General features: G+C 46.4%; 2 protein-coding genes across 7 annotated transcripts; one reads left to right on the plus strand and one right to left on the minus strand.

The window, feature by feature from the left end:
- Positions 1-12,072, plus strand: ANKDD1A (ankyrin repeat and death domain containing 1A). Its single transcript, XM_065641825.1, has 15 exons — positions 1-59; positions 2,204-2,307; positions 2,947-3,045; positions 3,756-3,854; positions 4,340-4,444; positions 5,350-5,448; positions 5,771-5,869; positions 6,974-7,072; positions 7,414-7,512; positions 7,739-7,837; positions 8,769-8,867; positions 9,893-9,988; positions 11,033-11,234; positions 11,599-11,730; positions 11,931-12,072. Exons 1-15 carry the CDS (start codon positions 26-28, stop codon positions 11,990-11,992), a joined length of 1,527 nt encoding a protein of 508 aa, XP_065497897.1. The 5' UTR covers positions 1-25; the 3' UTR covers positions 11,993-12,072.
- A 905-nt stretch (positions 12,073-12,977) lies between these two features.
- On the minus strand, positions 12,978-23,808 carry SPG21 (SPG21 abhydrolase domain containing, maspardin). Of its 6 annotated transcripts, none has more exons than XM_065641801.1 (10): positions 23,703-23,808; positions 23,072-23,126; positions 20,601-20,694; positions 17,429-17,590; positions 16,525-16,605; positions 15,751-15,896; positions 15,126-15,234; positions 14,561-14,668; positions 13,875-14,015; positions 12,978-13,574 (listed from the first exon to the last, which is right to left on the minus strand). In XM_065641801.1, exons 3-10 carry the CDS (start codon positions 20,661-20,663, stop codon positions 13,452-13,454), a joined length of 933 nt encoding a protein of 310 aa, XP_065497873.1. In that variant the 5' UTR covers positions 20,664-20,694; positions 23,072-23,126; positions 23,703-23,808; the 3' UTR covers positions 12,978-13,451. The 6 variants fall into 6 exon arrangements, with proteins under 6 accessions (XP_065497873.1, XP_065497872.1, XP_065497871.1 ...); XM_065641800.1 differs by having other exon boundaries at positions 23,066-23,126; XM_065641799.1 differs by having other exon boundaries at positions 23,066-23,126; positions 23,666-23,808.
- Between the last annotated feature and the right edge of the window lie 1,347 nt (positions 23,809-25,155).

The raw sequence follows: 25,155 nt of genomic DNA on the forward strand, positions 1-25,155 counted from the left end.
CCTCGGGCGGCTTCGGGGCCGCGACATGGGGGACGAGCTGGCGTGGGACGGCGACAGCCGTGAGTGGGGACGAAGCGGGGCCGCCCCAGCGGGGGTCGCGGCGCCGTGAGGGGGGTCGTGTGGCGGGAGACGGCGGGCGCGGCCCCCCGGGACCCGGGCGGGGACTCTGTGGCAGGGCTGAGGTGCTTTAGAGAATAGCGAGACGTATAAAAATCTGTGCGGATCGATTCAGGAATCGAGAGCGCTTTAGCCCCAAAGCATCCTGTATCCCTGAGATGCTGCAAATAACGACGGTACCCCCCCACTCGAGCGTTTTGCCCCCTTTATTGACTGGTCACCCGCCGTCCTGGGCTGTCTTTGTGTCCTGCAGCCTCAGGTAGAGCCCAGCAGACAGTTTTAATGTGTTTCTGTGCATGCTTTTCATCTCCTTTGCTGCTTTTTTAAATCTGTTGCATAATAAGCTGCCTTCGAGATGGTGCATTGCACTGAGGGTGAACCACTTATATTGTTTTCCCTGCTGTTTGGGATAACGGAATTAATATTCAGTATCATAAGATACGAAATACCCCAGAACCTGAGCTCGGAAGAGGAGAAAAAACTGCTGAATATCCACGGAAATGCTGCTGTCGGACGGGTGCATGCCACAATGAGCGTGCATTTACATTTACCAGGCTAGCTTTGCCCAGTAAATTATTTCCTTTGCATTGCTGAAAATAAATAAATTGCGGCTTCTACAGCCCTTGCAATGCCAGGTTTGTTATCGCATCTTCACAGGTAGAGGAAAGAATAAACGAGTCAAGGGGCGGTTTGGGATCTCTGAACAATGATGCTTTGTGTGATCATAAAATGTAAGAACACGTTTCTGTCACCTGGAGAGCAGGGGCAGCAGCATTTGCTGAACTGAAAACAGAGGCTTTACTCCACCGAACGGAGATAAGCGTTTGCGAGGAGGTGGGATGTGTGTAGCCGTTGGTGTTAATAATTAACCTGAACCCCACAGGTTTTTCCCAAGTTCTGCTGATGTTTCCTCTCAAATGAAGGGTCCATGTGGTGTGGAAATGCAGTCGCGCTAACACACCTCAAAATACACGACAGAAAATCCTGTTCCTGCCGAAATCAGTGTCCAAATCCCGCTGCCTTCATTGCAGCAGCAGGTCCAATGCACTTGAATGATCCTGTTTGGTATCAAGATTTGTGTTATTTGTGTTTTTCTTGGGCTAAAGGTTTTTGTTTGAAGGTAGGAGGGACAGAAATATCTCTGCTGCCCTAAGAGCCCGTAGTCAGGGTACATTTCTTCTGTGCCTTCCAGAGAGAAATGTTATTCAGAGAGCAAATGTCGTGTTTATCTCCTCAGCGTGGTGGAATGGGAACATTGATATGTTTTGGTGCCTCTTGTATGGTACGTGGTTAGTGCCTGGTGGATACAAACTGAAGTTGCTTTGGGCCTCTGCTGCTCTCAGACTCGATCAAGGAGAAGATTGGTGGGGCAAGGCCCAGCATGGAGACTAAACGCCCTTAAATTGCGCCTAACTGTGCAGGACAAATACTGCCGGTTGTGGTAAATTAGTCGCAGAACTGCCACGGGCTGTTAAGAGCCGCAAGGCTAATGCCAGGCCAGGCCAGCAGTTTTGTGCTGCTTGGCTGGTCTGGGTTGCGCGGAGAGGAGAGCAGGACCGTGGGTAAAGGCCCCTTGTAGAGCAGCGGGATCTAAGTGGAGTGGTAGGGAAAAGGGTCCGGGTCATCTGCCCCAGCGTTCACACCGGCTCTGGGTCTTGGAGGATGGCACACTTAACAGATCAGAAGGTTTTGGGGCAGGAATGAGTCCACGCGAACAGACGCTGAATTAGAAGAGAAGCTGGTAAAACTAGAAGAGCCCTGATGTGGCACAGGGGTACTCAGGGAAGGGAAGACAGTGGGAGAGGATGAATCCAACAAACATGCCAACATCTGCAGGAGTGGGATTCTTGCTGGAAGAATCTTTCTGCAATCATCCTTCCTTGGAGCCACTGGGGCTGGTGAGGTGAAGGGGAGATTTTTTGGGGCCGGGGCTCTGAGCAACCTGAGCTGGTGAAGATGTCCCTGCTCATGGCAGGGGTTGGACTGGATGACCTTTGAAGGCCCCTTCCAACCCAAACTGTTCTGTGATTCTATTTTGCTCCTTGCCAGTGCTGTTTTAATGCCTGTTCTTCTGTCTCTGCTGCAGTGCTTCATTCAGAGAAAGAGTTTCACAATGCGGCAAAGCGTAATGACACGGCCAGGATGGAGGAGCTCATCAGGAGAGGGGTCGACATAAAAGCCAAAACCAGTGTAAGTCCTGGGTTTTTCCACCTCTAAGCTGCAGGAAGAGCTGAGGGTGTGTTTCAGAACTACAGCTCCTTAACGCTACTCTCTTCATTAGCTGCTCAATCGGTCAAAGCTTTAAAATACACCGCCCAGTGCTAAACAGGGCCTGTAGCAACTGAGCAGTTTCACAACATGCTGGAACCCGCAGCAGTGTCATCCTGGCCAGACTGAGAAGTAGTAAGGGCTGAGGAATGGTGCTAAGTTATGGTTCCCCCTGGAACCCATGTGCCAATTGCATGTGGTTGCAATAAAAGGCTTTGATTTTGCTATCTCTGTACACCAAGGCTGTGGGATTAACTCAGTTCCTGGTGCAGATCTCCCCTTGTTGACCAGTAGGTTCCTGGAAATATGTGGTTGTGTCCATCCCTACTGTTTCAATCTGTCTGTCCACAGTCAGCAATATTGCTCATTCCTGTGCTGTCGTTACAGTCCATGCCTGCAGTTTCTGAGTAGAAGGTGACTAGAAGAGGTCATTGTCTGCCTGACAAGAGAGCAAGAGACAGAGGACTCTGTCCAAAGAAATTTCCCCCGCACAGCGTGGGAAATTCTGACTCTGTGTACATCAGCCTTCCCTCTGTCCTTCCTTCCTTCCTTCTCTTCCAGACAGACCGGTCTGCCCTGCACTGGGCCGCAGGAGCGGGGAACGTGGATGCTGTGCGACTGCTGCTGGACCACGACATCCCAGTGGATGATGAAGACAGCGTAAGGAGGCAGATCTCCCTCACGTGTCCTGCAGATGTGTTCTGTGTTGGGGGAACGCCAGGGATGAGGTGCAGGGCTGGCAGTTACAGACTTTGCCATAGCCCTGGGTGTGTGGCAGGAGGCATTGCAGTGCTGGGGACGCTGTGGCCTCCCTGCCAAGGCAGGACTTTATGGAGCAAGGCTTGTTTTCAGATATGTCTGTGCTCTGTCTTTTGGCCTTTTCCTTGCATGCAGTGACTGGGAAGTTGGCTGGTAGAATCTGTGAGCTTTTCTTTATAGCGTGGAGATGCTTGGCTGCTTCTGGTCGTGGTGTTGGGGCTTACGGGAAGATGGACAGTCTTCAAGTTCTCTCTTCCCCCATAACAAGCAGGGTAATAGGCACCATTGACTAGGAAATGGCAGCCAAGAGGCAGGTCTCTGCTCAGCCGCCGAGACCATCTGTGGCAGGAATAACAGTAATTGGATAAAGTGGGGATAAAAAAAAGCAAAAACGAGGAAAAAAAGTCACCAAAAATAACAACAACAACAAAACCTCACAAAAACAAAAAACAACCAACCAAACAAAAAACCAACAAAAACCACAACAACTACAAGGAAAGAAACAAAAATATTTGGGAAACTTCATGAAGGTAGAGGGACAGCTTCCTTCCAGGGTGCAGGTGGTGGTGGCTGCAGTTTAGCTCTAAGTATCTCTCTTTTCTCCTGCCCAGTTTGGAATGAATGCACTTCTCCTGTCTGCCTGGTTTGGCCACCTCCGTGTCCTGCAGATCCTCGTCAATGCCGGAGCCAAGATTAACTGTGTCAACAGGGTGAGAGACTCTGCCTACATGGGTCCATCGTGCAGCTCCAGACAGTGACAGGGGAGAGAGAGGCTTAGCTGTGAGCTAAGGTAACTCTGCATGACAGCATCTGTTATCTGCACTTCTGCCTGATGCTGTGACCTCAGGTGAAGTCATCTTAGGCGTATTCCTAAAAGAGGTGTAAAAATGCTAGCTATAGAGGTGTACAAGGCTTTCTCAACTCACATTTGTACAGTGCTGAGGTGGAAGGTGTTACAGAAATGGGAAATGGGTTTAATGGGTCAGCAGGTCATGTATTTTTAAATAGACGTTGGCTGGGAAAAGGAACACTAATACTTCAGAGTCATAACTTGCTGTCTGCAGCGTAAGCTAGTTTAGCTCTAGAGGTGCAGGGGGACATCAAATGGGTCTTAGCTAACAGGAACAGGTTGTCAAAAGAGACTGTCCCACAATCTTGGACTTGTTAAATGAATGGTCCTTTATCTCCTCTCCAGAGCGGCAGGAACCTGCTCCACTGTGCAGCTCAGAGGGGACACGTCCAGGTGATGGAGTTTGTCATGGAGGACCTGGAGGACATGTGTGTGGATAAGACTGACAACGTAGGAAGGCTCTTCACTGCCTTGCTTCACAAAGTCTGGTCTTGCTCTGCTGAGCTTAGCAGGAATGTTCCCTTGGTCTTGAGAAGAGGCCCAGAGTCAGATGTGACTCCCAGAGTACCAAGGGGGTCCCACACAGGTCTGGCCCTCCTGTGCAGGTGGCTTAGGGATGATGGGGATTCTGGCTCTGATCAAGTTTTGGCAGCCAGGGCTTCCCAGTGTAACCTTTTGCAGAATAAATTTGGGAATTTCAGTGTCCTTCTCTTGTGCAGGTGATGCACCAGGGTGTGTTGTAGATAGGCCATAACCAAGGGTAACTCTCTCCCAGCATGTTCCAGCAGTAGCTGATCTGTTCCTGGAGACAGCGTACGAGCACAGAGGAGCTGGCGCACACTTTTTTCCACTCCCCAGCCTGCGTGGTTCCTAGAGTCATCCCCACTCTGATGCTTGGGAGTTAAATGAGGCAACAAGACATCTGTCTCTTCCCCAAAAGGGTTTCTGACTCACTAAATAACTAGGGTCTCAGATACAAATTCATTTTTTTTTGGTATCCTTAGTTGCTTTTAGGAAACTATTTATTAGCCTCTATGGATATGAAATAAACACTGAAATGGCCTCTTTTCCAGTGTTTGGCGAGACCAAAGTGCTTGGAGTTGTTGGTCCCAGTGGGTAGTTCTGCTCACCTTGTTCTGTTAGAATCATCCCAAATGTAAAGCAGAATAAAAGTTAGCAATGGAATGAAAGATAAGTATTTTTGAACTGCAGCACTTTTCCCCACTGTGGACACTAAGCTTGCTGTGCAACTGGATTATCGCACAAGGCGTAATTATATTGCTTGCAGCAGATGATGTAACCTTGTGCTTTCTGAGCCTTTCTTGGACTGTATTTCTTTCCGTTTCCTTTCAAAGATGGACAGGACAGCGTTTCACCTGGCTGCAGAGCATGGGCGGCTGGAGGTGGTGGAGTTTCTGATTCGACTGGGTTGTTCTCACAGTGCCAAAGACAAGGTACCGTCATAAAACCACACTTGAGAGTTTAAGTCCAAGTATTAGAGGATGTGAAAGTCAAGGAACAGGCTTGCACGGGCAAGTCCATGTTGGATTTTTCTCCAGGACTTTTCAGACAGGATACACAGCGAGCCTGATGGCCCATGCTCTAGTTTAAGTTAGCCGGGTTTCTTCTCTCCCTGCTGCACCTGTTAGAAGTCTGTTTCAGACTCGTGCTACCAATTATAACCTCCTTTTCAGTCACTCTGATATACTCTGTGCAAGGTTGTGGTGTATCAACACTCAGTCCTGTGACACATCTATGCATGATGTTTTCTTTCAGGAAGAAAATACAGCATTGCATTTAGCTGCTAAAAACGGACACCACTCTGTGCTACAGAAGATTATAGATGTTGGAGTGGACCTTGATGAAAAGAACTTTGTAAGTACGTTTAAATGAAACAAAAACCACATCAGTTTTGCCTTTTCCCTCCCTAGAAATATTCTCCTGCCACAGTCTTCAGGCTGAATAGTTGGTATTGACTGGAGAGGTCTAGCAGATAACTGATTTTATCTAAAGTGTATGTGTGTAAATGCAGGTCACGCTTGCAGAATATCAATGAAAGGCACCATCTTTCTTGGACCAATATCCAATTCCAAAGCGTTGCCTTTTCCTGCTGTATCTGCCGACCTACCTTATCACTCCATTTAATCTCTCTTTTTCTCCCTGACCCTTGTACATTCCAGCACCTTAAATGGTTATTGAGTGTGTTTTAAACTAAACTTCACTATGCTTTATAGTATTGACTTAGTCACTGAACATATGGGCCTTCTGTTTGAGATCTCTCTTTGACAGACCTGCTTTGGAAAATGATGTGGCTGGAACACAGTTAATGATTTAGATAGCAAATATTGGCTTAGTAATGCTGTTATTTATTGCAGGGCACACTCCCAATTAAGTTTATCAGCAATTTTTTTTTAATCTTATTCAGTTGATGCCTTTGAAAAGTGTATTTGATTGTGATTAAGATCTGAAAGAAAGAGAGAACCACCTTCTGTGGTAACTGGTAGCATTTGTCTTCGCCAGATGAGCTGCCCTTTGTGCAAAGAGCAGTAATAAAACCAGATTAAATCACTGAGGAATTCTGCGTGTCTCTGGTTTCTTGTAAAGAAATGAGCTGCAGCCCTCGGAAGGGAGAAACTGGTTGAGTGCTGCAGGTTTCCAGTTCTGCCTATGACAGTTTCTGGGCTACTCCAGGAAAATGGTTTGTTTTCATTGTCCATGTGAAATCCTTTTTTGTTTGCTAATGGGCCGAAGGGGAGAAAAGACGGTGACCATGATGTCTGTCTTGTGGCCCAGCTCTTTGCAGTGGCATAAGGACAGAGTGGTGCTCTAGTATGTCGGTGGAACATAATTGTGCGCTTTATTTTCCTAATAATCCACTGGAGATCTCTGGCCCTCGGAATTGGTGTTTTAACATGTTTTGGATTCAAAAGATGAAGTAGAGGCTTGGTCATTCCTTGTCTCCTTTTTTGCCGTACCCAGGAAGGACTTACAGCTCTGCACCTGGCTGCGGAGGGGGGTCACAGCGACTGCGTGAAGCTGCTCTTGGAAGTGGGTGCCAATGTCAATGCCCAAACCCAGGTGAGCTCTGTGGAGGTGATTCCATTTCCAAACACGACTTTGTGGATTTTTTTGCCCACACCCATGGCCTCCCAGGGAGGGCACCCATTATTGGGCGAGCCTGCATGGAGCCCAGCACTTCAGAAATGGTGCAGGGAGGACAGAGGAAAGTACATGTGGCTTTGTACAAAGAGGTGGGAGAAGCTGCTCTGGGACTGTTTTGGCCATGGAGACAAATCCCTGTGAATTTGTCCATGTGTCCATGGGGCTCTTGCCGGGGGGAAGCAGGGAGATCTCTGGATATTTCTTCCCTCTGAGAAGGAGCCCTGACTAACACGCGTCTCTTCTGATGTGCCTGGCAGAAGAAGATGAACTGCCTTCATTACGCAGCTCTGCACGGCCACGAGGAGATCGCCAGGATCCTCCTGGATGCCGGAATCCACACAGATGCTGTTAATCATGTAAGTCCCACTCAATCCTCTCATCACGTACAAAAAGGCAAAGCCAGTTTGTGGAGATGTTCAAAAGCACAAAGCAACTTTGCAAGGACCAGTGCTGCTGCAGCGTATCCCCACTATCCCCAGTCCAGGCTAGCAGCTGTCTTATTGTTAGACGAGCTGGGCACAACATGGTCCTTTTAGTGCCATGAGCTAAGCTCGTCCTAAGCTCAGGATCTTCTTTCCACAGCAAAACGCGTCGGCGACACACATTGCGGTACTGCAGAACTTCCCAGCTATGGTGAAGCTCTTCATCGATGCGGAGTGTGACCTTGACATTCCTGACAACGTAAGACTGTGGCTCCTGTTCTTTGTTTTTGAAATGTGAACCCATTTCAGGGGGGATTTGATCACCCTGGGGACAGGATTAAAGAGGAGTGCTTGAAATGAGGAAAACCTGGAAGCCCAACTTAGGAAATGTGAAACCCATGAAATGATTCAGAGTGTTGCAGTGAGGTAATTGCTGGATGACATTCAACACGTGGGCTGTGCCGTGTCCCTGGGACCTGTGCATAATCAGGCTCTCTCCTTCCTGCTGGAAGCAGGTGGGAGAAATTTCAGGCGGGAAGATCTGCAAAATATTTGGGGGGCTGAGGATGTGAGGCAAGCCTGGACATAGCTGGTCGTCTCACCAAATCGTAATTTTGTGAATGAAGGGCTTTGCTAACAAATTTGTAATTTCTTTGTAATGTTTTGCTTAATGTTCATTCTTGTAGTGATGTTCTCTCCTGATGACAGCATAAAATTGCCATGTTTTGTGTTTTAGTTGTTTCCATGAAACAGTCCCAAGGTGCGCACAGTTTACAGTCCATGCACATTAGCCCAGCCCTGTGTCCCAGGAACAAAGAACTGGCCCAGGTTCTTTCCTCCCTTGGCCAAACTGCTTACAGAAATTGTTTAAATAACAGGAAATAATATAGTCCTATAAGTGACCCTAGGGAGCTTTATGGAACTGAAGAGGTTCCTTCTTTAGACTGAAATGTTACCAGGGAGGCTTCCTAGTGCTGGGACAGGGACAGACCAGTTCTGCTCAGCCTGAGGAACCCAACTCCAGTTTGAGCTAGGAGGGGGTTTAGCCCTCAGTTTAAAAAGGGGCAGAGGGGAGAGGAGGGAGGAACCGACAACGTTCTTACAGTGCTTCCTCCTGGGGTGGTTCTGTCCTGTCCTTCCAGCCTCGCACTTGTCCCTCTCTGAACTTCAGTCCTCTCCCCCTCCCGCAGAGGCTGCAGACCTCGCTGCACATCGCTGCAGAGCACGGCAGGCAGGACATCGCTGAGATGATTCTCATTGCGGGGGTTAATCTGAAGCTGACAGATAAGGTAAATGTCTCTGTGGGATGGTCTTTGCTGTTGTTTTTCATAGTTTTCAAGGAAGGCCAGTAATAATATTAAAATCTGGATATTTCCAGGGATAAGGCCTTGAAACACTGCTGAGTTGGTTATTTTGATGTGTTTTTCAGGAAAGAAGTGACTTGTTCTTAGGAAGATAGAAAGCAGTTTACGCAATGAGCAAAGTTTTCTTCTCAAAGTTGTTCTAGTTCCTTCTACTTGTGCTATCATGCACATTAGTATCAAAGATCTGGAATCATAAATAATACACCTCAAGAATTACAGCACACGTGTTTTAATAGGTTAAAAGTATCTGGTTGATACAGATCTGGCATGGGTGTGCAGGCCTTTTGCCCTTTAATTAAATCAACAAAAGGAATACTAAAGGAATCAGGCAAGTTGCGCGCAGCCTGAAAGTGTGCTGTATGCCCAGAAAATGTCGAAGGGGTCTTGGGCAGAAATTAAAAACAGCATCTGCCATTAGCAGGGGGTAAAAGCAGATAGTGACTGAAACAGCCTTCAGCTGCGGGGAGTGTTTGCCACCTGCCAGCAGCCTGTGGAACGGCAGCGAGACCCAGTGCAGGGGACACGTTCACGCTGTTCTGTGTGAAATTGGGTTTCTGCTCACATCTGAGCTGGAACGGTTCTCACTGGCGTGCCTCATGGCTGGGCTGGCTTGCTTTCCTTCATGCACCTTGCAAATCTTGTTCCTTTCTGCTATGCGCTTTGAGATATAAACACAAAATCCCCCCTGGCCTAGTCGAAAATCATGTTTGCATAAGGAGCGTAGTCACGTTTTCATAGTCCCATCAGCCTGTGCTTCTTCTAGGAGACCATTTCTAATCACGTGTATGCCAAGCCTATAAATTAAAGAGCACAGGGGTCCTTCAGCCTGGCTGGGTGCGTTGCTCAATGGGCTGTGCCGCTGCTGCTACAGACTGCGGGGTGGGTGCGGAGGTTGTACCTCCTAAGCGTGCAAAGTCTTTTCCAGTGCATTTTTCCCCTTCTGATTTCAGCAAGGAAAAACGTCTCTGGATGTCGCCGCCCGAGGCAATCACATCAACGTGGCAGACATGATTATCAAAGCCGATCGGTTTTACAAGTGGGAGAAGGTGAGGAGCTTACAGCACCGTCCTCTGCACTTTCCAGGGCAGATGTAGCTTTATTCTCTCCGTGGAGATTCCACATCACCAGCTGTCGAAAGGAAAAGAAATACAGGACATCCCGTGACAGCCTGACCTCTACTTTCATCACCTTACCTAAGAAAAACAAGTCCCCACCGTGCCAACAACCTCTGCTTAAGGCTTTCCTTATTTTAAAAAGCCTCTGTTGTTAAAACCCCAGGCTGCGCTGAAGGGAACAGGGGTTTGCAAAGATTCTTTGGCAGCTGTTCCCAAAGCTCCAGAGAAGGGAGCGGGAAAGTGTTAGTTCCTTTTCCCAGAAGGAGAAACTGCAGCCCTGAGCAGGAAAATGCTTGGCCCAAGGTCACCAAATGGGACGTGGGGAGTTTTTCAACAGTGGGAGACACCTCTCGGGAGCAGTTCTTGTTGGAGTCACACAACCCGCTCCCCTCTCAAACTTCCCTGCAGCTGGGGCTGTTCCTCCCGTGTTTCCCAGTATGGCCCAGTCCCCCAGGGAAACCCTGCCTACCCCAAACCAATCTGAGCGGGGGTGTGCTGGAAGTACAGCCAAACACCACATCCCTCGTGTCTCCGTGAGACTTTGGGCATCCTCCCGTACCAGGAAAGACAGCAGGAAAAGAAAAGGAAGGAAAAGGGCATGTGTCTGTGGCTCAGGCACAGCTTTGGGATTAATGCTGTGTGTATCAGGCCCTTGTGGGGGCTTCCCTAGGGACACGTAGCCTCCTTGCAGACTGGTGTGTAAAGGAGGCAATGTGCCTACGTTAAAGTGGAGCAAGGAGTCTGCATCCAAGCCCCAGATAAAAGGCACTGCGAAAATGCGAATTGCGATCCACACGGGCTTCCACAGCAAAGCTGCTATTAACAGCATTTGTTCATGTGTGATTAGACCAGAGTGAAACAAGAGAATCAAAAAAATTTAAAAAAAAAATGCTTTGTCAGGATGAGCTCACAGCGACCTGCAGAGCTCAGGACGAGTGACAGGTCCCAACTGAAACCCCTGTTCTGGCTTTGCAGGACAACCTGAACAGCGACTCTGACTCCTGGGTGGCGAAGCACTTGACCTTTAAGCAAGATCACAGGCTGGAGACGCAGCACATTCGCTCAGTGATGTGGAGACTGGCTACTAAATACCTCAAACCTGGTGAATGGAAGAAGCTGGCACATTACTGGAAATTCACTGATGCTCACGTCAGGGCCATCGAGCAACAGTGGACAGGTATAAACCACTGCCCAGGTATAAACCACTGCCCGGGTGTTTACCTTCCTTTACTCAGGCTGCGTTTGTAGGAGGTAAGTCTGCAGCAATAGCGAAGCATGAAGAGAACCAGCTGGCTTATTTGAAACAAGATTAGGTTAAAAATCCTGTTTCTAATGAGCATGGAATTACCTACACACTGGAATCTGTCCAGGGGTAAAGCACACAAACCCAGGGGTTAGTGGTTCATTGCTCACTCCTGCTGAGGCACTTGCCAGGCCTTGAATTCTTGCTACAGTTTTTATTCTGTGGGACAGAAGAAACTTGCTGGTTTTATTTTCTTCTTTTGAGGAGCTGAATTTCAGTTGTGGTTTGATCTTGCCAGGCACTAAGAGCTACCGGGAGCATGGCCACAGGATGTTGCTTATCTGGCTCCACGGCGTGATCACGGCAGGAGAAAATCCGATCAAGGGATTGTACGAAGGCCTCGTGGGGATCGGAAGAAGAGATTTAGCAGGTAATACTTGTGTCTTCCTTCAAATAATGCACAGGGAGTGCTGCCTGAATTCTGTGGTTATGCAGGAAAAACTGGCAACCACCCTGCCCTGCTCCCTTGCCACCATCACAAATTCTTTCTTTCTCTTTTATTTTGATAAATTAACACATCCTGCCACAGCTCTATGCTTTCCATGCAGCAGAACATTCTCTCTTTTACAGAAAGCATTCGGAAAAAAGCAAACGCAGACTCTGCCTCTCCACGGAAGTGCACAGCGATGTAAGGCCGGGTGAGCAGCACTCGCTCTGCTACTCAGAAGGCAGCTGCAACTTAAGGGCTTCTTGTCACAAAAAGCATCATTGGTGTGAAACAACAAGGGTATCGGTGAATGCTCATTGTCTAAAATGCCTCTTCACGCAAAGGGAGTTTTTTAGAGATTTTTATCAGCTCTTGTGTACGGTCTGGGTGCTGTAATGAGTTCAGTGAGTGAGCATCACTTGTCAGACTGCATCAGGAAATACTACACTACTGTAACTTGTTTACATCACAGGTTTGTATATAAATTCCTAATTGTCAGGGTTTTTTAAGTTATGGGGGGGAAAGCCTGTGTTTTCAGGAGTGTTGTTATCTTTTTTTTGGGGGGGTGTCTATCACTTGTGTCTTAGATGTGTTTATAATTTCCCTCTAAGGGTGGGAATTTAAGAAGATTCAAGGCCACCACTTGGTCCTTTTGGAACCTTAAGGGTTGGGATCTTTGTTTTGACTCTTCATAAAATGTTCCAGAGAAAATCATTACCATATACTGCTTGTAAATGTACATTAATGTACATATACTGTTTATAAATCAAATAGGCAACTTCTTTACTCCCTGGGTTACAGCTTGAAAAGTGTAAATCATTGGTTATCTACACCACTCTGACAAGGACATACAGTTTTCTTAGATATCAATTTGTCATGTAATACTTCATATTTATTTTTACAGTGTTTGTTTCAGTGAGAAAACAATGTCTGTATTTCAATAAATCCTGATTTTACCCTTAAATTTGCAAGTTAATGTGTCAGTCATTCTTTATTAAAAAACCCACATAATTCTTACCTAAACCAGTGCAGCCTTTTAATTAAAGCTTGAGGTGAATTCAAGCAGAAAGTGCTGGTTTTCTTAATTTCTAGAGGTGTCCATGGAAGCAAACCAGGACTGCTCTTGTAGGCAAAACAAGAGACACTTGCTGAAATCAAAATTTTATTGAAAACCATTTTTTAACAGCAAGAAAGTTAAAAATTCAAATGCTTTGTTTCAAATAGAAACTAACAACACATGAAGCAAATAAGTGATGGCAACATTGGCACTTAACCATCTTTTCAACCAAATATTCAACAAAAACATCAACTTAGAAGTACACAATCTGCATGTGGCAATATATACAGCTGAGTGAAAAATACAAAAAGAAATACTGTTCTGCTTAAGAACATGATAGTGAAGACTTCGGTAGCAAAAATGTCTTTGTTTTTAAAACTGCAGCCTTCAAAGATGCTTCCTTCAATTCCAAGACTAAAAATTAAACAGATCCATCCTGTTTTGCTGCTGGAGGTGACTGTCCACGGGTCGTTCACTGACTTACTGATCCCGTTGGAATCACACAGTGATCATCGGCTGATGTGGGGAAAAAGGCAGAGTGGGAACAGCTGACTGTAGACAGGAAGACCACCAAACCGATTCCTCGTTTCCACCGGTGCTCCAAAACCTACTGCTCTTCTTGCTCGTCGCTGCTGTGAAGACTGATCTTCTGGACTTCCACCTCCTCTGCACTGACCATGGAGGGATCGATGGCCGCATAGCGGGTACCGTGGAACTGCAGCAAGTGGATCTGTTGGACATGGAAAACAACACTGAAACGGGTGTAGAATCATGAGGTTTTGGTAAAAGAGAAGCATTCCTTCTGCATAATTTTTGTGAGGATGAAATGATGGCTCTGGAGCACGAGAGGACAGAGGAAGAGGCAACAGCCAAAGCCCCAAATCCAGCTCTCCATTAAGGCAGGTGCTCCCTGTCCCCTTCCCCATCAGCAACCCAGAGCAAGCAGAGTTCAGGCAGGTGCAGAAACAAGAACCGGCAGAGGAAAATGCATCTCCTCCTGCCCATACAGCTGTAGGATGCAGAGACTCACTTGAATATATAGGTTGACCTCAGCACTCCTGCAGAGATAAGGGAAGTTGCCTCCGGTTTTGAGATGAGCTCTTCTGGCGTTAGGATAAAGCTTATACATTTCTTCTTTTGCCTCAGTCGAAAGCGCGCTTTGGTCAAACACCTACGGAACAAGTCACAGCAGTTGTTTCTGAATCTTGTTGGATTTTCCTTATTAAATCAGACTGATTCTGAAGCAATATCTCAGCTTCTCTGTGGAACGGTGTTAACGAAACACAAAACAAGCAAACACGACAGGCATCAACAGCTGGAAATCTAATCTGGTACATAAACATACTGCTATGTTATTGCACAGAACATCCAACTCAAAATGTAACACAGAACAGTCACAGTGTTACCCAGTCAGTAGAAGATTTATCTAAATATGAAGCAAATATTGCTGTCCATGTCTGAAGACAGAAATGTCACTAAAGGCATTACACAGGATCAGATTGAACTCAGAGATCTGTGTGTATTCAGCAAATTTTGAGCCAGAAGGCCTCCCAGAGAAGCTCCAAGAAGGTGAACCAAATTCAAGGAAAAGGCTTATCTAAATATACTGCGAATATTTGTGAAGTTGCGAACAGAATATTCAAGGCCCCACCTATAAAGGGCAGGAAACAGTGTTAAAAAAAAGAAAAAAAAAGGATTACATTGAGATTAACTTACATCCATAATGGTTACAGGGATGTCTCGAATTTTATGAGGTTCTACATAGGAGTTCTGGCAGTTGAGGGTAAGTCTTGAAGCGAGCTCACTCTGGCCCAGACTCTCCAGCTTTCAGTAAAGAGAAACACTAATTAACAGCGTATTTCCCTGCAGGGAGTGAATGCAATATTAACAACATAGCCAAAGAGAAGTTACTTTTGAAGGGAAACATGACTGCCCTTAGCTGATGATTATATCTCTCTGCATGAAATAAACACTTAATAACATGTTCCTTTAGTTGCTCCGTCCTCCAGAGCAAGGCGTACGGATGCATCCCAGCACTTTCTCCCACCTCAGCTTCTTCACTATTTCTCTTCTGATTGACATAAATAGTAACCAGAACTGCGAGGCAGACGGTCACAGCATCAGGTAAATCGCTGGGGCTGTGACACTCAACACCTGCGAAGGATCCATTCCTTACTCCTCCCCTCTGGGAGAAGAAAGATGCAGAAAGCAGCAGAAATACCTATAACTTCATTAAATCTGCCGAGATGACATGGCAGCCATCGGAGCATGCAGCACCTACCCTGTCCACCATGAAGTCGATCCCATCGGCCATCTCAGGATCCAGAGGACCCGATGCAAAATTCCCCAGGACAATTTTTTTCAGCATAAAAGCTGGCATCAGCCAAAAGCTGAAACAGAAACAAGATGGAACAAGCTTCAAACACCCAGGACTCCAATATTAAGATGCTTCGTTGTCAGCGCTCCCTTTCCTTGCACTGACTTGGTGCTTTAATGTCAAATGAAATCCCAAAGAAGCTTCCAGAGCACAGAGATGGAAAACCTTGCAGCGAGGTGCTCAACATGCTCAGGGAAGCTGTTAGTCTTACATTGCAAAAGTGTTATTTTAAACATGGTGAAAAACACTGACTCTAAATGGTTTCGCTAGAAAACAGGCAGAGTTCTTAAATCTGACCACATGTCCACAGAGGATGACAGGATGACTCCTCTGTCAAATCCCACACTCCCAATTGTGAAAACTTCAATTTTCCTCGTGGCGTGGCTTTAAAAGTCACAAGTATTCCATCCCACACCTCCTTCATCCAGGCTGGAAATAGGTCAGACACATGTCCAACCAGATCAGCAGCACATTTAATCCCAAAGAAATTAATGCCACGGATCCGATCACTTGCCTCAGTCTTCCTTACCTGTTTGCTGTCCATGTCTGATTGAAGATAGAAGTGTCACTAAAGGCATTACACAGGATCAGAGACTGAACCCTGGGAGATTTGTGTGTGTATTCAGCAAATTTTTGAGCTAGAAAACCTCCCAGAGAAGCTCCAAAAAGGTGAACCTAATTCAAGGGGAAAAAAACCAAACAAACAAAACCAAAACCAGCTCTTGTTACACTTGTGAAATAAGTGACCTCCAAGCACAACGTTTCATTACAAAAGTAAGTCATTCAAGTTTTACTTTGTCCTCATAACCCATTTTTAAAAGAATCAAACTCTTCTATTCAGCTCTGGTTTTATGCATGATACAAATGTGATAAATACTAAAAAAAGGACACGTTTCCAGGTCACAGTTCAAATTTCTGTTTTCTCCTCAAGCTTAAGAAAAAACCCAAACATTTCATTTTGTCTTCAATAGCTGCTTCAATCCAAGATACTTTATTATGATATTCCATACAGCGTGAGTTAGGAAGGACAACTTCCACAGGATCTCATGAAAAGCTAGTTAACCAACACTTACAGTTTCATAGGCCTAGCACAGCAGCTGAATTTAGGCCAAGCATGACAATTTTCAAAGGTATTCACCACTAAAAATAAACTTGTTTCAAAAGTAAAATTGCAACAGAACCTCTTTATTTATAGGCTATGTTTTTGTGACATATTTTACACACTTGCTCTTAAATGAGACTCTTTCAAACGTTAGGTTTTTACTGCAATTACACATCTATTTCCCCATCTCTGAGCACTCACTTTATCCAGCTGAAGGTGGTCTAAGAGTTTTCTGAACCCATCACAGAACTCGAGGTGATCCCAGTACACCGGATACTGCAACTAAAATCATACAAAGTTAGAAAAAGCTGGTCTCCGGCCAGTTCCTGTCAGCTGTCCGCTTCAAAGTCACACCAGTTCTCACATTAAAGGTGTCAGGAGAGCAATGTGCAGCTCATGCTCCTCAGCAAGGTCCCTACAGCCAGAGGGTGCAAACACCTCCCCCTCGCTCGCACCAAAACACACAGCCGAAAGCACCACAGAGCGAGTTTGCTGGGGAACGTGCAGCATCGCTTCAGTCTGTAATCACAGGTAGGAGAGGCTGCAATGATTCTTTGGTGATTTTGTAGCACGTAAAGTTGGCAGGTACAGAAATCATTAACTGCTGCAAGAGGCAGAGCAGTATTCCTAAAGCCAGACTGTTTAGCAGAAAAATTGTTGTAAAAATCAGTTGTTTCAGCTCCAGGAGCTGAGCAGCCACAGAAGAGCATGCTGTAAGGATTTTAAGGAGTGACTTAGCACTTAGAGCTTGGCAGGCTAAGAACCAGGTTATCCAGCATCCCTAAGGCAAACACAGAAACTCTGAATTAACCCACACACTTGCCCCACTGCTAACAAAGATCCAGCCAGAGGAAAAAACGCCTTGTGTCCAGGGCACATGAGGGAAAAAATAGACCATGAAGTTAATAATGTGTACACACAAGGCTTTGGATAAACGCTTCTGTGAGCACACAGATTTCAGCCTGGATCTGCACGCTACATACTTGTGAATATGACTAATCAGCTTTTTGGTGGATTCTCCCATCAAAGAAACCCAAAGAAGTTGATTTTCATTATCCAACAGGCACTAGTACACTAACCTCGATACAGAATGGGGAATACTCACAGCAATAACTCTGTAGCCCCATCCAGTCAGTGCCAAAATTTGCTGGAAAAACACATCCGCAGTTCCACTTACAGGAGGAAGAAATATGAGTGGGCACCGAATGCTCCGAGGTCCTGCATCATACAGTGACCAGATTTTACTGTCGTCATCGTCTACTATTATCTGGAAAAAAAGAAGGACGGGCGGGAGAAGAAACGCACAAGACTGAAATTAGCTTTTTCAGCCAGCTTCAAGGATTGCTTCTACAAAATTTCCATCATCTAGTAAATATGACAATATTCAAAATGCCTTTGAACAAGCCCATCTTTTGCTCTTCTTCACAATAGCTTTGCTCTTTAAGGCTGTTTACTAAAGTTTGTGATGCTTTGCTCCGGATTTCAACTCTGAAGGACTTAGGTCAGAACGATGGTACATCTAGATCTGAAAATTCATACAGAAAACAATCACGGGAACAGTAGGGCTGTGCCCCAAAGGATCTGGTTTATGCAATAGTCCGCATGCAGAAAAGTATCCTTGGGAAAGGAGCCATGAAGGAGATTGTTCACACACAAGCTGCTCTCTCCTTAATAAGCACCTTCTCACACAGTGCCTGTCTCAGGGGAGAAGCTGGAAACCTTTAAAAATATAAGAATTAGGTAAAGGTCTTCTTTTCTAGCAATGCTGGAGCCTGACTTGTTTTTACAGGGCCTGTTCCACCAGCAAACTGGTTTGTCTATTCAGGATGCTCTTTCAACACTCCGCAACCCAGTGAGTGTGCAGCTTGTACCAGATGAACAAGCACAAACCTCTAGGCAAAGCCTGTATCACACAGCAGGAATTTATCTCCTCCATAACCAGGTTTTGCAGCTTTTCAAATAGCAATATACAAACACAATTTGCTTTTCTGTCACTGCAGTTAAGCTCCTCAGGAGGAAAACTGTATCATAAATCAGATTTACTTGACTAACAAATCTGCTTGTAATAAAGCCAGTATTTCAGGCCCTGGGAGCATGTGAGAAAACACATGATACTGTTGCTTTGTAAAGTTTCTATTAAAAAAAGAATTATTGCATAACAGAGCTTCCAGACCACTGGAACCATTTAAAAAATAAACCTTTTGTAAAAGCCTTTGCACAGAACTCCAGGCCTCACTGCTCTCAGCTGTGACTCCATCAGGAACATGGGATGAGTTCAGGGTGGATGTTGGTGGCTACTATGAAGTTTCCCTTTAGGAATATTTCCAAAGGTGAAGTATATTCCTTGAAATCAGAAAAACTAAGTTTACATACAGGGTAAAATCTGCACTGCATGGAAACAAAGTGCAGAACTGCCCTTGAGTTTAGCAGAGCCAGGGTGTCCCCTGCTGAAGGTGTTTAGGACGGACTTAGCAAAGGCAGCAAGTGGTGCATGCAAATACAGGCTCACAGGCAAAGCTAAAGACTCAGTTTCAAAATGATATTTTCTGGGCTGTACTTCCTATATCTGACAAGCGCAGGAAGGGCGATGAAGCTGTGTATTTCCTGCTCCTGTCAGGAGGAACATCTCAACCTGTTTCTGAGAGCAGTAACGAGCGCTCAGCAGCAGTGACAGAGGTTGGTTCCTTCCTCTGTACTGCATGTCTTTTTCCTATACTTTTGGGGGGAAAATGCAAACAAATGTATTCCTAAAGACTGCTTCAGAAATTAATGACATCTTCAAATTGTGCCTTTTTTTTTTTTCCTTCTCTCTCCAGATATCAGGACTAGTTTATTTCTACCTTCTTCATACCCCACATTCATCACTGTGGCATTTTACTTTTGAGTAGACTGAAGTGCTCAAGAGGGTAAAGTATTCCCTGGTCTGAAGGTCACCAGCAGCTTCAGTTTACACATTTATGAAATCCTGAGCAGTCAGCAGCAGCTGAAGGCAGCAACCTGCAGCTCACACAGTCCCCACGGCAGCAGCAACAATTTCCATCGTAACCATGACCTGCAGCTCCTTTCATTTATTGTACTGCACCCCATAAAGCAGCACCTCAGAGCACCCACACATCTTTCCACTGAAATATTGCCTCCCGGCGTTGCTGAGGCACCGCCTGGAGGCAACTGCACAAATAGACCTGGCAGATCTGATGCTGGCCAGAAACAGAAAGCAGCTGGACAGCAGAAGTTGCACAGTCAACAGAAATGGGTCTGTCTTACTTACAGAAAAAAACTGGCAAAAATGAATGAGAAACCTCAAAAGGAAAATCTTGCAGCCTTCCATAAAGGTAATTTCTTGGAGAAAGCTACACATCACTCAGAGGAAATAACGCTAGGCACATTTAAGTGTTGTTCCTTAGGTTTGGGGACACAGTTCCTTTCGAGTGACCCAATTGCAACCGACTTGCTGTTGAAAGAGGTAACGCTGCTCTCGCCCCTGCTGCCAGCAACATCCCTGCGTTCCGCCCGGGCAGCCACCCAGATTAGGGAACTGAAGCAGCTGGAAGTCACCTGAGCCCAAAACCAAACTAGAAACCACTCCCAAACCAGACAGGTCACTGACTCTGCTTGGCTTGTACAGTGACACGAGCTTCCACTGCTCAGCACTTACAGCTGGAGCACTGCACACCCCAAACGCTGTGCTGTGTTCAGTGAAAGGAAGGGGAGAAATCTGAGCGACAGGGGAAAGTGGCTGGACAGTGTGATGAATCAGATGATAACTAAAGGACACGCAGCAGAAGAAATCTTGGTTTTTTCCACCATGGTTAAGGCATCTTTCCACTCCCAGGAACCCGACTGCTGAGAAGTTTCTTTCAGATGTTCTGCTCCAGCCCAAGGGGTGGGGATGGCAGCGGTGGCTCTGGCAACACTGGCCAGCTGTCCTGCCTTGGCACGGCGCGGCACACACAGGTGGCTCCAGGAGGCCACGCACGTGGTCCCCAGCACACACTGCTTCCTCAGGGTTTCCTCTTCAGGCGTGGCTGCATCGGGATGCTCAGTACTGTGGCTCATGACTTCTGCTCCTCACCACCACACGCAGAAGTGACCTCTGAGAAGCACGTGAAAATTAAGAGCGTGCTTTCACGCGCTCGCGCGACACGTGGGACAACAGCTCAGGAGATGAGTCAGGTCACCAGCACAGCCACAACTGTTCTGCATTAACCAGCTCAGTCTGCCCCCCTGCAAAACGAGAGGAGACATTGCACCCACAAGTCGATTACAGACATACGTACCTTTTTAAGAGGAACTGTGCTTCTGAACCAGTTATAGTCAGGAGAGACTTTAATCTCTCCCATGATGTTTACAAAACACTCAGTTTAGGTCAGCCTGAAAAAGAGAGAGAGACAAAATTAGAAATCGATCCAACAGCTTTACGGGAGGCAGAACTCCAAAGCTGTGCCATGCACATAAAGCAATTGCAGGGTGAGTTTGCTCTTATCAGTTGATTGTACCACCTCTGACTCACGCCAGGTTTACTTATCCTCAGTTTTCATCACAAACCATTTAATTATTCTCCCAAGAGGCAGCTGCCTGACTGCTGTACTGTACTAAATTATGAAATGATGATTCTTTTGTATCAGCATTCCCGTGTAACAGTTATAAAGACAATTGTGTTGCAGGCTGTAAGGGGCTTAAGAAGCTAAAGCACATTTTTGGTTTGTTTTTAATGCATAAAGCACTCCAAAATTATATCTAATAATTATTCATACAATAGATTTATATTATTTCATGAAGCTACTCCCTAAGTATTCAGACCATGTTTTTCCATCTCAGTATAACTGACCCAAAGGAGCCTCAAAGCGCATCGGGCACATCAGCTGATCCGAGGCTTAATTTACAGCAAAGCCCAGAAGCTGATTCTTGTCAGGAGTCACCAACAAAGACATCTTTGAAGAACATCAGTTAATAGTGAACAAATTGATTGATGTTGGGTCCACACAGGAATGCCACTAACTCACTCTGAAGTCAGAATGTCCTATCATATATAACAAAAATGTCTTATAGTATTCTATCAATTTGTAACTAACACTTAAGTAACTTCTAGATTTAACCTTTTTTAAAGCAGTGAGAGACCACTAGCTCCCATTTATACAACAGATGGTATCAAACAGTTTTGAAGGCTGCAGCCTCGATGGCTTTACCCTGAAAGCCAGCTGCATCAGGAGATGATTTTCATGCTTTCATACACAGCACTGAGCAATAATAAAACAAAGAAACTTTTGCTTGTTACTTCCCAGTCGCCAAGTATAAATCAATAGGTTTTGTTCCTTAATTCTTCATAAAATAAGACCTTGGTATGTTCTGTGGGTCATTCCAATTCATTTCTCCCTGCAAAAGCTGCTGGTGTGCAGATTTTACCAGCTTATCGCATTACAGCTGGATTAACAGTTATTTACAATTTCCTCATCTTTCAGTCTTTGTTTGCCATTTTCCAACTACAGAAAACATGAATTTGAAAAGCGAAAGTACTTTCTCAATTGCAAGACACTACACATCCTCCACAGAGCAGATGATACACCTCTCATGTCTAACAAGGGTGTCAGAGGTAGGAAATTCATCTGCATGGCCATTATTTCTATTTTGCGTGGCTTCGTTTTGGTGCCTGCACCAACTATTCTGCTCTTTGTCCCAGTTTGGCAGCACAGAAAATTACAGCAGAGGTAAAAAAATATCTATTCCACCAGCCTGAGAGGCAGAGCAGGCACAAAGAGGTGTTACTAGAAGCTGGTCATTAGAGAAAGGAAAGAGCAATTTAGTCTGCTAATTCCTTTCTAAACCCATGCATTAACTGGTTATCCAAAAGCTATTCAGCAACCCACAGTGTGACAAAATTGCAGCAGAAATAACAAATTACAGCAAATGCCATAAAACACGTCCTCTTTGAGTATTATATTACAGCAAGGCCAAGAAGTACAAGTCACGGTCAACGCCTCGCTATGCCAGGCGCTGCACGGACAGAAGCACGGGAGAGGGAGACTGTCTGTTCCTAATTCTGGTTGCCATAAAGGGTCAGCAATCTAAATTTTGAGTTTCCCAGTTCTCCTGTCACCACTTGTGGAAGCAAGTCACTGATTACCCCCGGTCCCTTCCTCATAAAGGTGCATCTGTGACCCCCACTCCTAAGGATTACCAATCTTCTAAAGTAAGACTAAGCATTTTTTCTTTGATTATAGACTTTTTGGCTGACGTCAATGTCCTATTACTGAAATATTTTTTCCTTGGCACAGAAATGCAGCATTAAACTCGCACGCACAAATATTTGTGTCAACAACAACTATGTGCTCTTCCAGCCACAGAAAAACTGAACCATGAACTGTAAACAGGGAAATCACAAAGAACCTGATGCCATTCATGACGCAGCCTCTAAAGACCCGAGTTTCATTTTCAGTAAAACCAAATGACATAAAAAAAGCTCTAACCTCTTAAAAATAATTCCCCTAAAGGAAGAATCACCTATGGGTTTGTTCAGAGCACTCGATAACATTCTCCTCGTGAGTTATCCCCGCTACACTAGTAACACTTTCCACTCGTTATCGATTTAGAAAGACTTTGATCCTGCCATCAGTGAGGAAACCTCTGCCACAGCACATCAGACAAGCTGCGAATTGCCCCTCGGAGCCCCCACGCAGCCGCTCTCCCATTGCTCTGGCCATGCAGTGCCCACTCCCATGGGCCAGGAGATCTGAATCAGCATCACCGGCACCGAGAGCTGCGGGTGAACACCAGGAGATGTCGGGGCGACGTCGCGGCTGTGGGTGCTTTATAAATGCCAAATAGAGGCAATAGGGAAGTTGAGTTATAGATGATTTGGACATGGCAGCAGCACCTTCCCCTCTCCCCCTGCACTGTTCCCAGAGACCCCAGCCCCTGCTCCATCCACAATTTGCAGTGAGATGGGGGCAAAACCCCACTCGGCACTCCCAGCCCAGGCTTACAGCATCCCCAGGAAGGTGAACCCCCGGGATGAGGCAGGACTGGGCTTTAGGCTCCCTACAGGGCCGAGTCCAAAGCTCCCCTCAACCCCTCAGGGGTCGCGATAACCCCACCCGGGAGCCTAAACGATCCCACTCCAGCCCATCACCTCCTCACAACCCCTCCGCCCCCTTGGGAACAGCCTCGTCCAGCGGTAACGCCGTCCCGGAGCCTGAGAGACCCCCCCGTTACCTCAGGGCCTCCCCAGTTACCTCGACGCTCCCACACTCCCAGGCCCTCAGGGTCTACCTGGCCCCTCAGAGCCCCTTCCCCGGTCCGGGGCCCCCAGGAGAGGGGCAGGCTTGTCACCAGAGCGATGACTGACCCGTCCCCGTCTTCCCCTTCCGCTGCTCGTTCCTCACCGGGCCGGCGGGGTCGCCGCTCTCCTCCTCCTTCCCCGCCTCCTCCACCGGCGCAGCCCAGCGGGAGCGCCCGCCGCCGGCCGTTACTTCCGGGTGCTGCGCCCGCGCCGGCCACGTGATGAGGGAGGAAGGAGCGCGGCCGCCATAGCTGCCGAGGCGGAAGTAAGCAGATCCGGCGCCATGGCTACCAAAGCAGATAGTCACGTGCCCCCGGGGCGGAGCGGTGATTGGTCGGCGGGCTGTGAGGGGCCGCGGCCGCCATTAGCGCCCCTGAGGCGGGAGCGTCGGGGGATCCGGCGGAGCGAGGGGAAGCTGTTCCTTAAATAATTGATTTTAAGCTTAGGGAAAAAAGGCACGGCAACTCTTTAGCGGTGCTTTATTCTGCTCTCTGCCGCTGCTCTGCTCGGCGCAGGTGTCACTGTGACCTGCCACTGCCATCCACCGGGAGAGAGTGTCATTTTTTTTTTAATATATGTGTGAGAAATCTTGAGTGATTTCAGTGAAAGCACTGGTGAGTGAAGCGGCATGTGCTCAAGCTGGCGTCTTACTTTTAATGTAGTAGGCTTTATACAGCTCCCTTGATCCAGGTGTTGTGCAGTACTTGTTCATCCGGTACAAAATACAGTGCTTTTCATCAAGCAAAATACATTTTAAAAAAGAGAAATTCAAGGCTACGCTAAAAACCGAGTTGCAGGGGGTAAGTTAGAGGTGTAACATCACTGCCTGCCTTTTGTACGTACAGAAATTGGCAGTTAAATGATCTTTCATAAGTTCCCTCTATGGTTTCGTGAAGTGCGATTGCAAAGCAAAAACCCACTTGTGTTGATGCACGTCCCTGAAACAACCTGCTATTCCTGCCTGACTCCACCAAATAGCTCCTGAAAGGAAACACAGCGGTGGATTTAATGCAGATTAAAACGAGATGGGCAGGTGGCTGGCTGTAGGTGGGGGTGTCACACCTGTATTTTACAAGGGTTAGAATCCAGGTGGAGTTTCACCCAAATTAAAAACAACACTCAGTGTTCTAATGTGTGTTATTGTGGTCGGGTCGTGTTTGCTGCAGGGCAGCTGGGGTTAATTGAGGAGAGGGACAGGTGAGGTGCTCCCGTCTCTGAGTCATCCCTGAAACACTAGCTGGGATCAATTAGCACCATTTAATTGATACGTGACAAATAGGAGTTGAAGGTGAGTTGAAATAAACAGGCCCGTAGTTACCTGTCAGTTGTAGGTGTATTTTCCATGTGCCTAAAGAATACATTTGATTAAATAACATATATATTTATGGATATTATTCCCTGCCTGAAGACCCCCTGTCAGGCACAGCATCGCTTTCATGTCTCCCCCAAAACTGCTTCATTTTGCCTATAGTTTTCGGCTGCCGTTTTAACAGAAGGCTTTCTGAAAGATTATTTCTGGGATCCCACGGAAATGTTTTTCTCATGTGGCATTTGGG

This window comes from Caloenas nicobarica, chromosome 10 (genome assembly GCF_036013445.1).
Source record: "Caloenas nicobarica isolate bCalNic1 chromosome 10, bCalNic1.hap1, whole genome shotgun sequence".
NCBI lineage: Eukaryota > Metazoa > Chordata > Aves > Columbiformes > Columbidae > Caloenas > Caloenas nicobarica.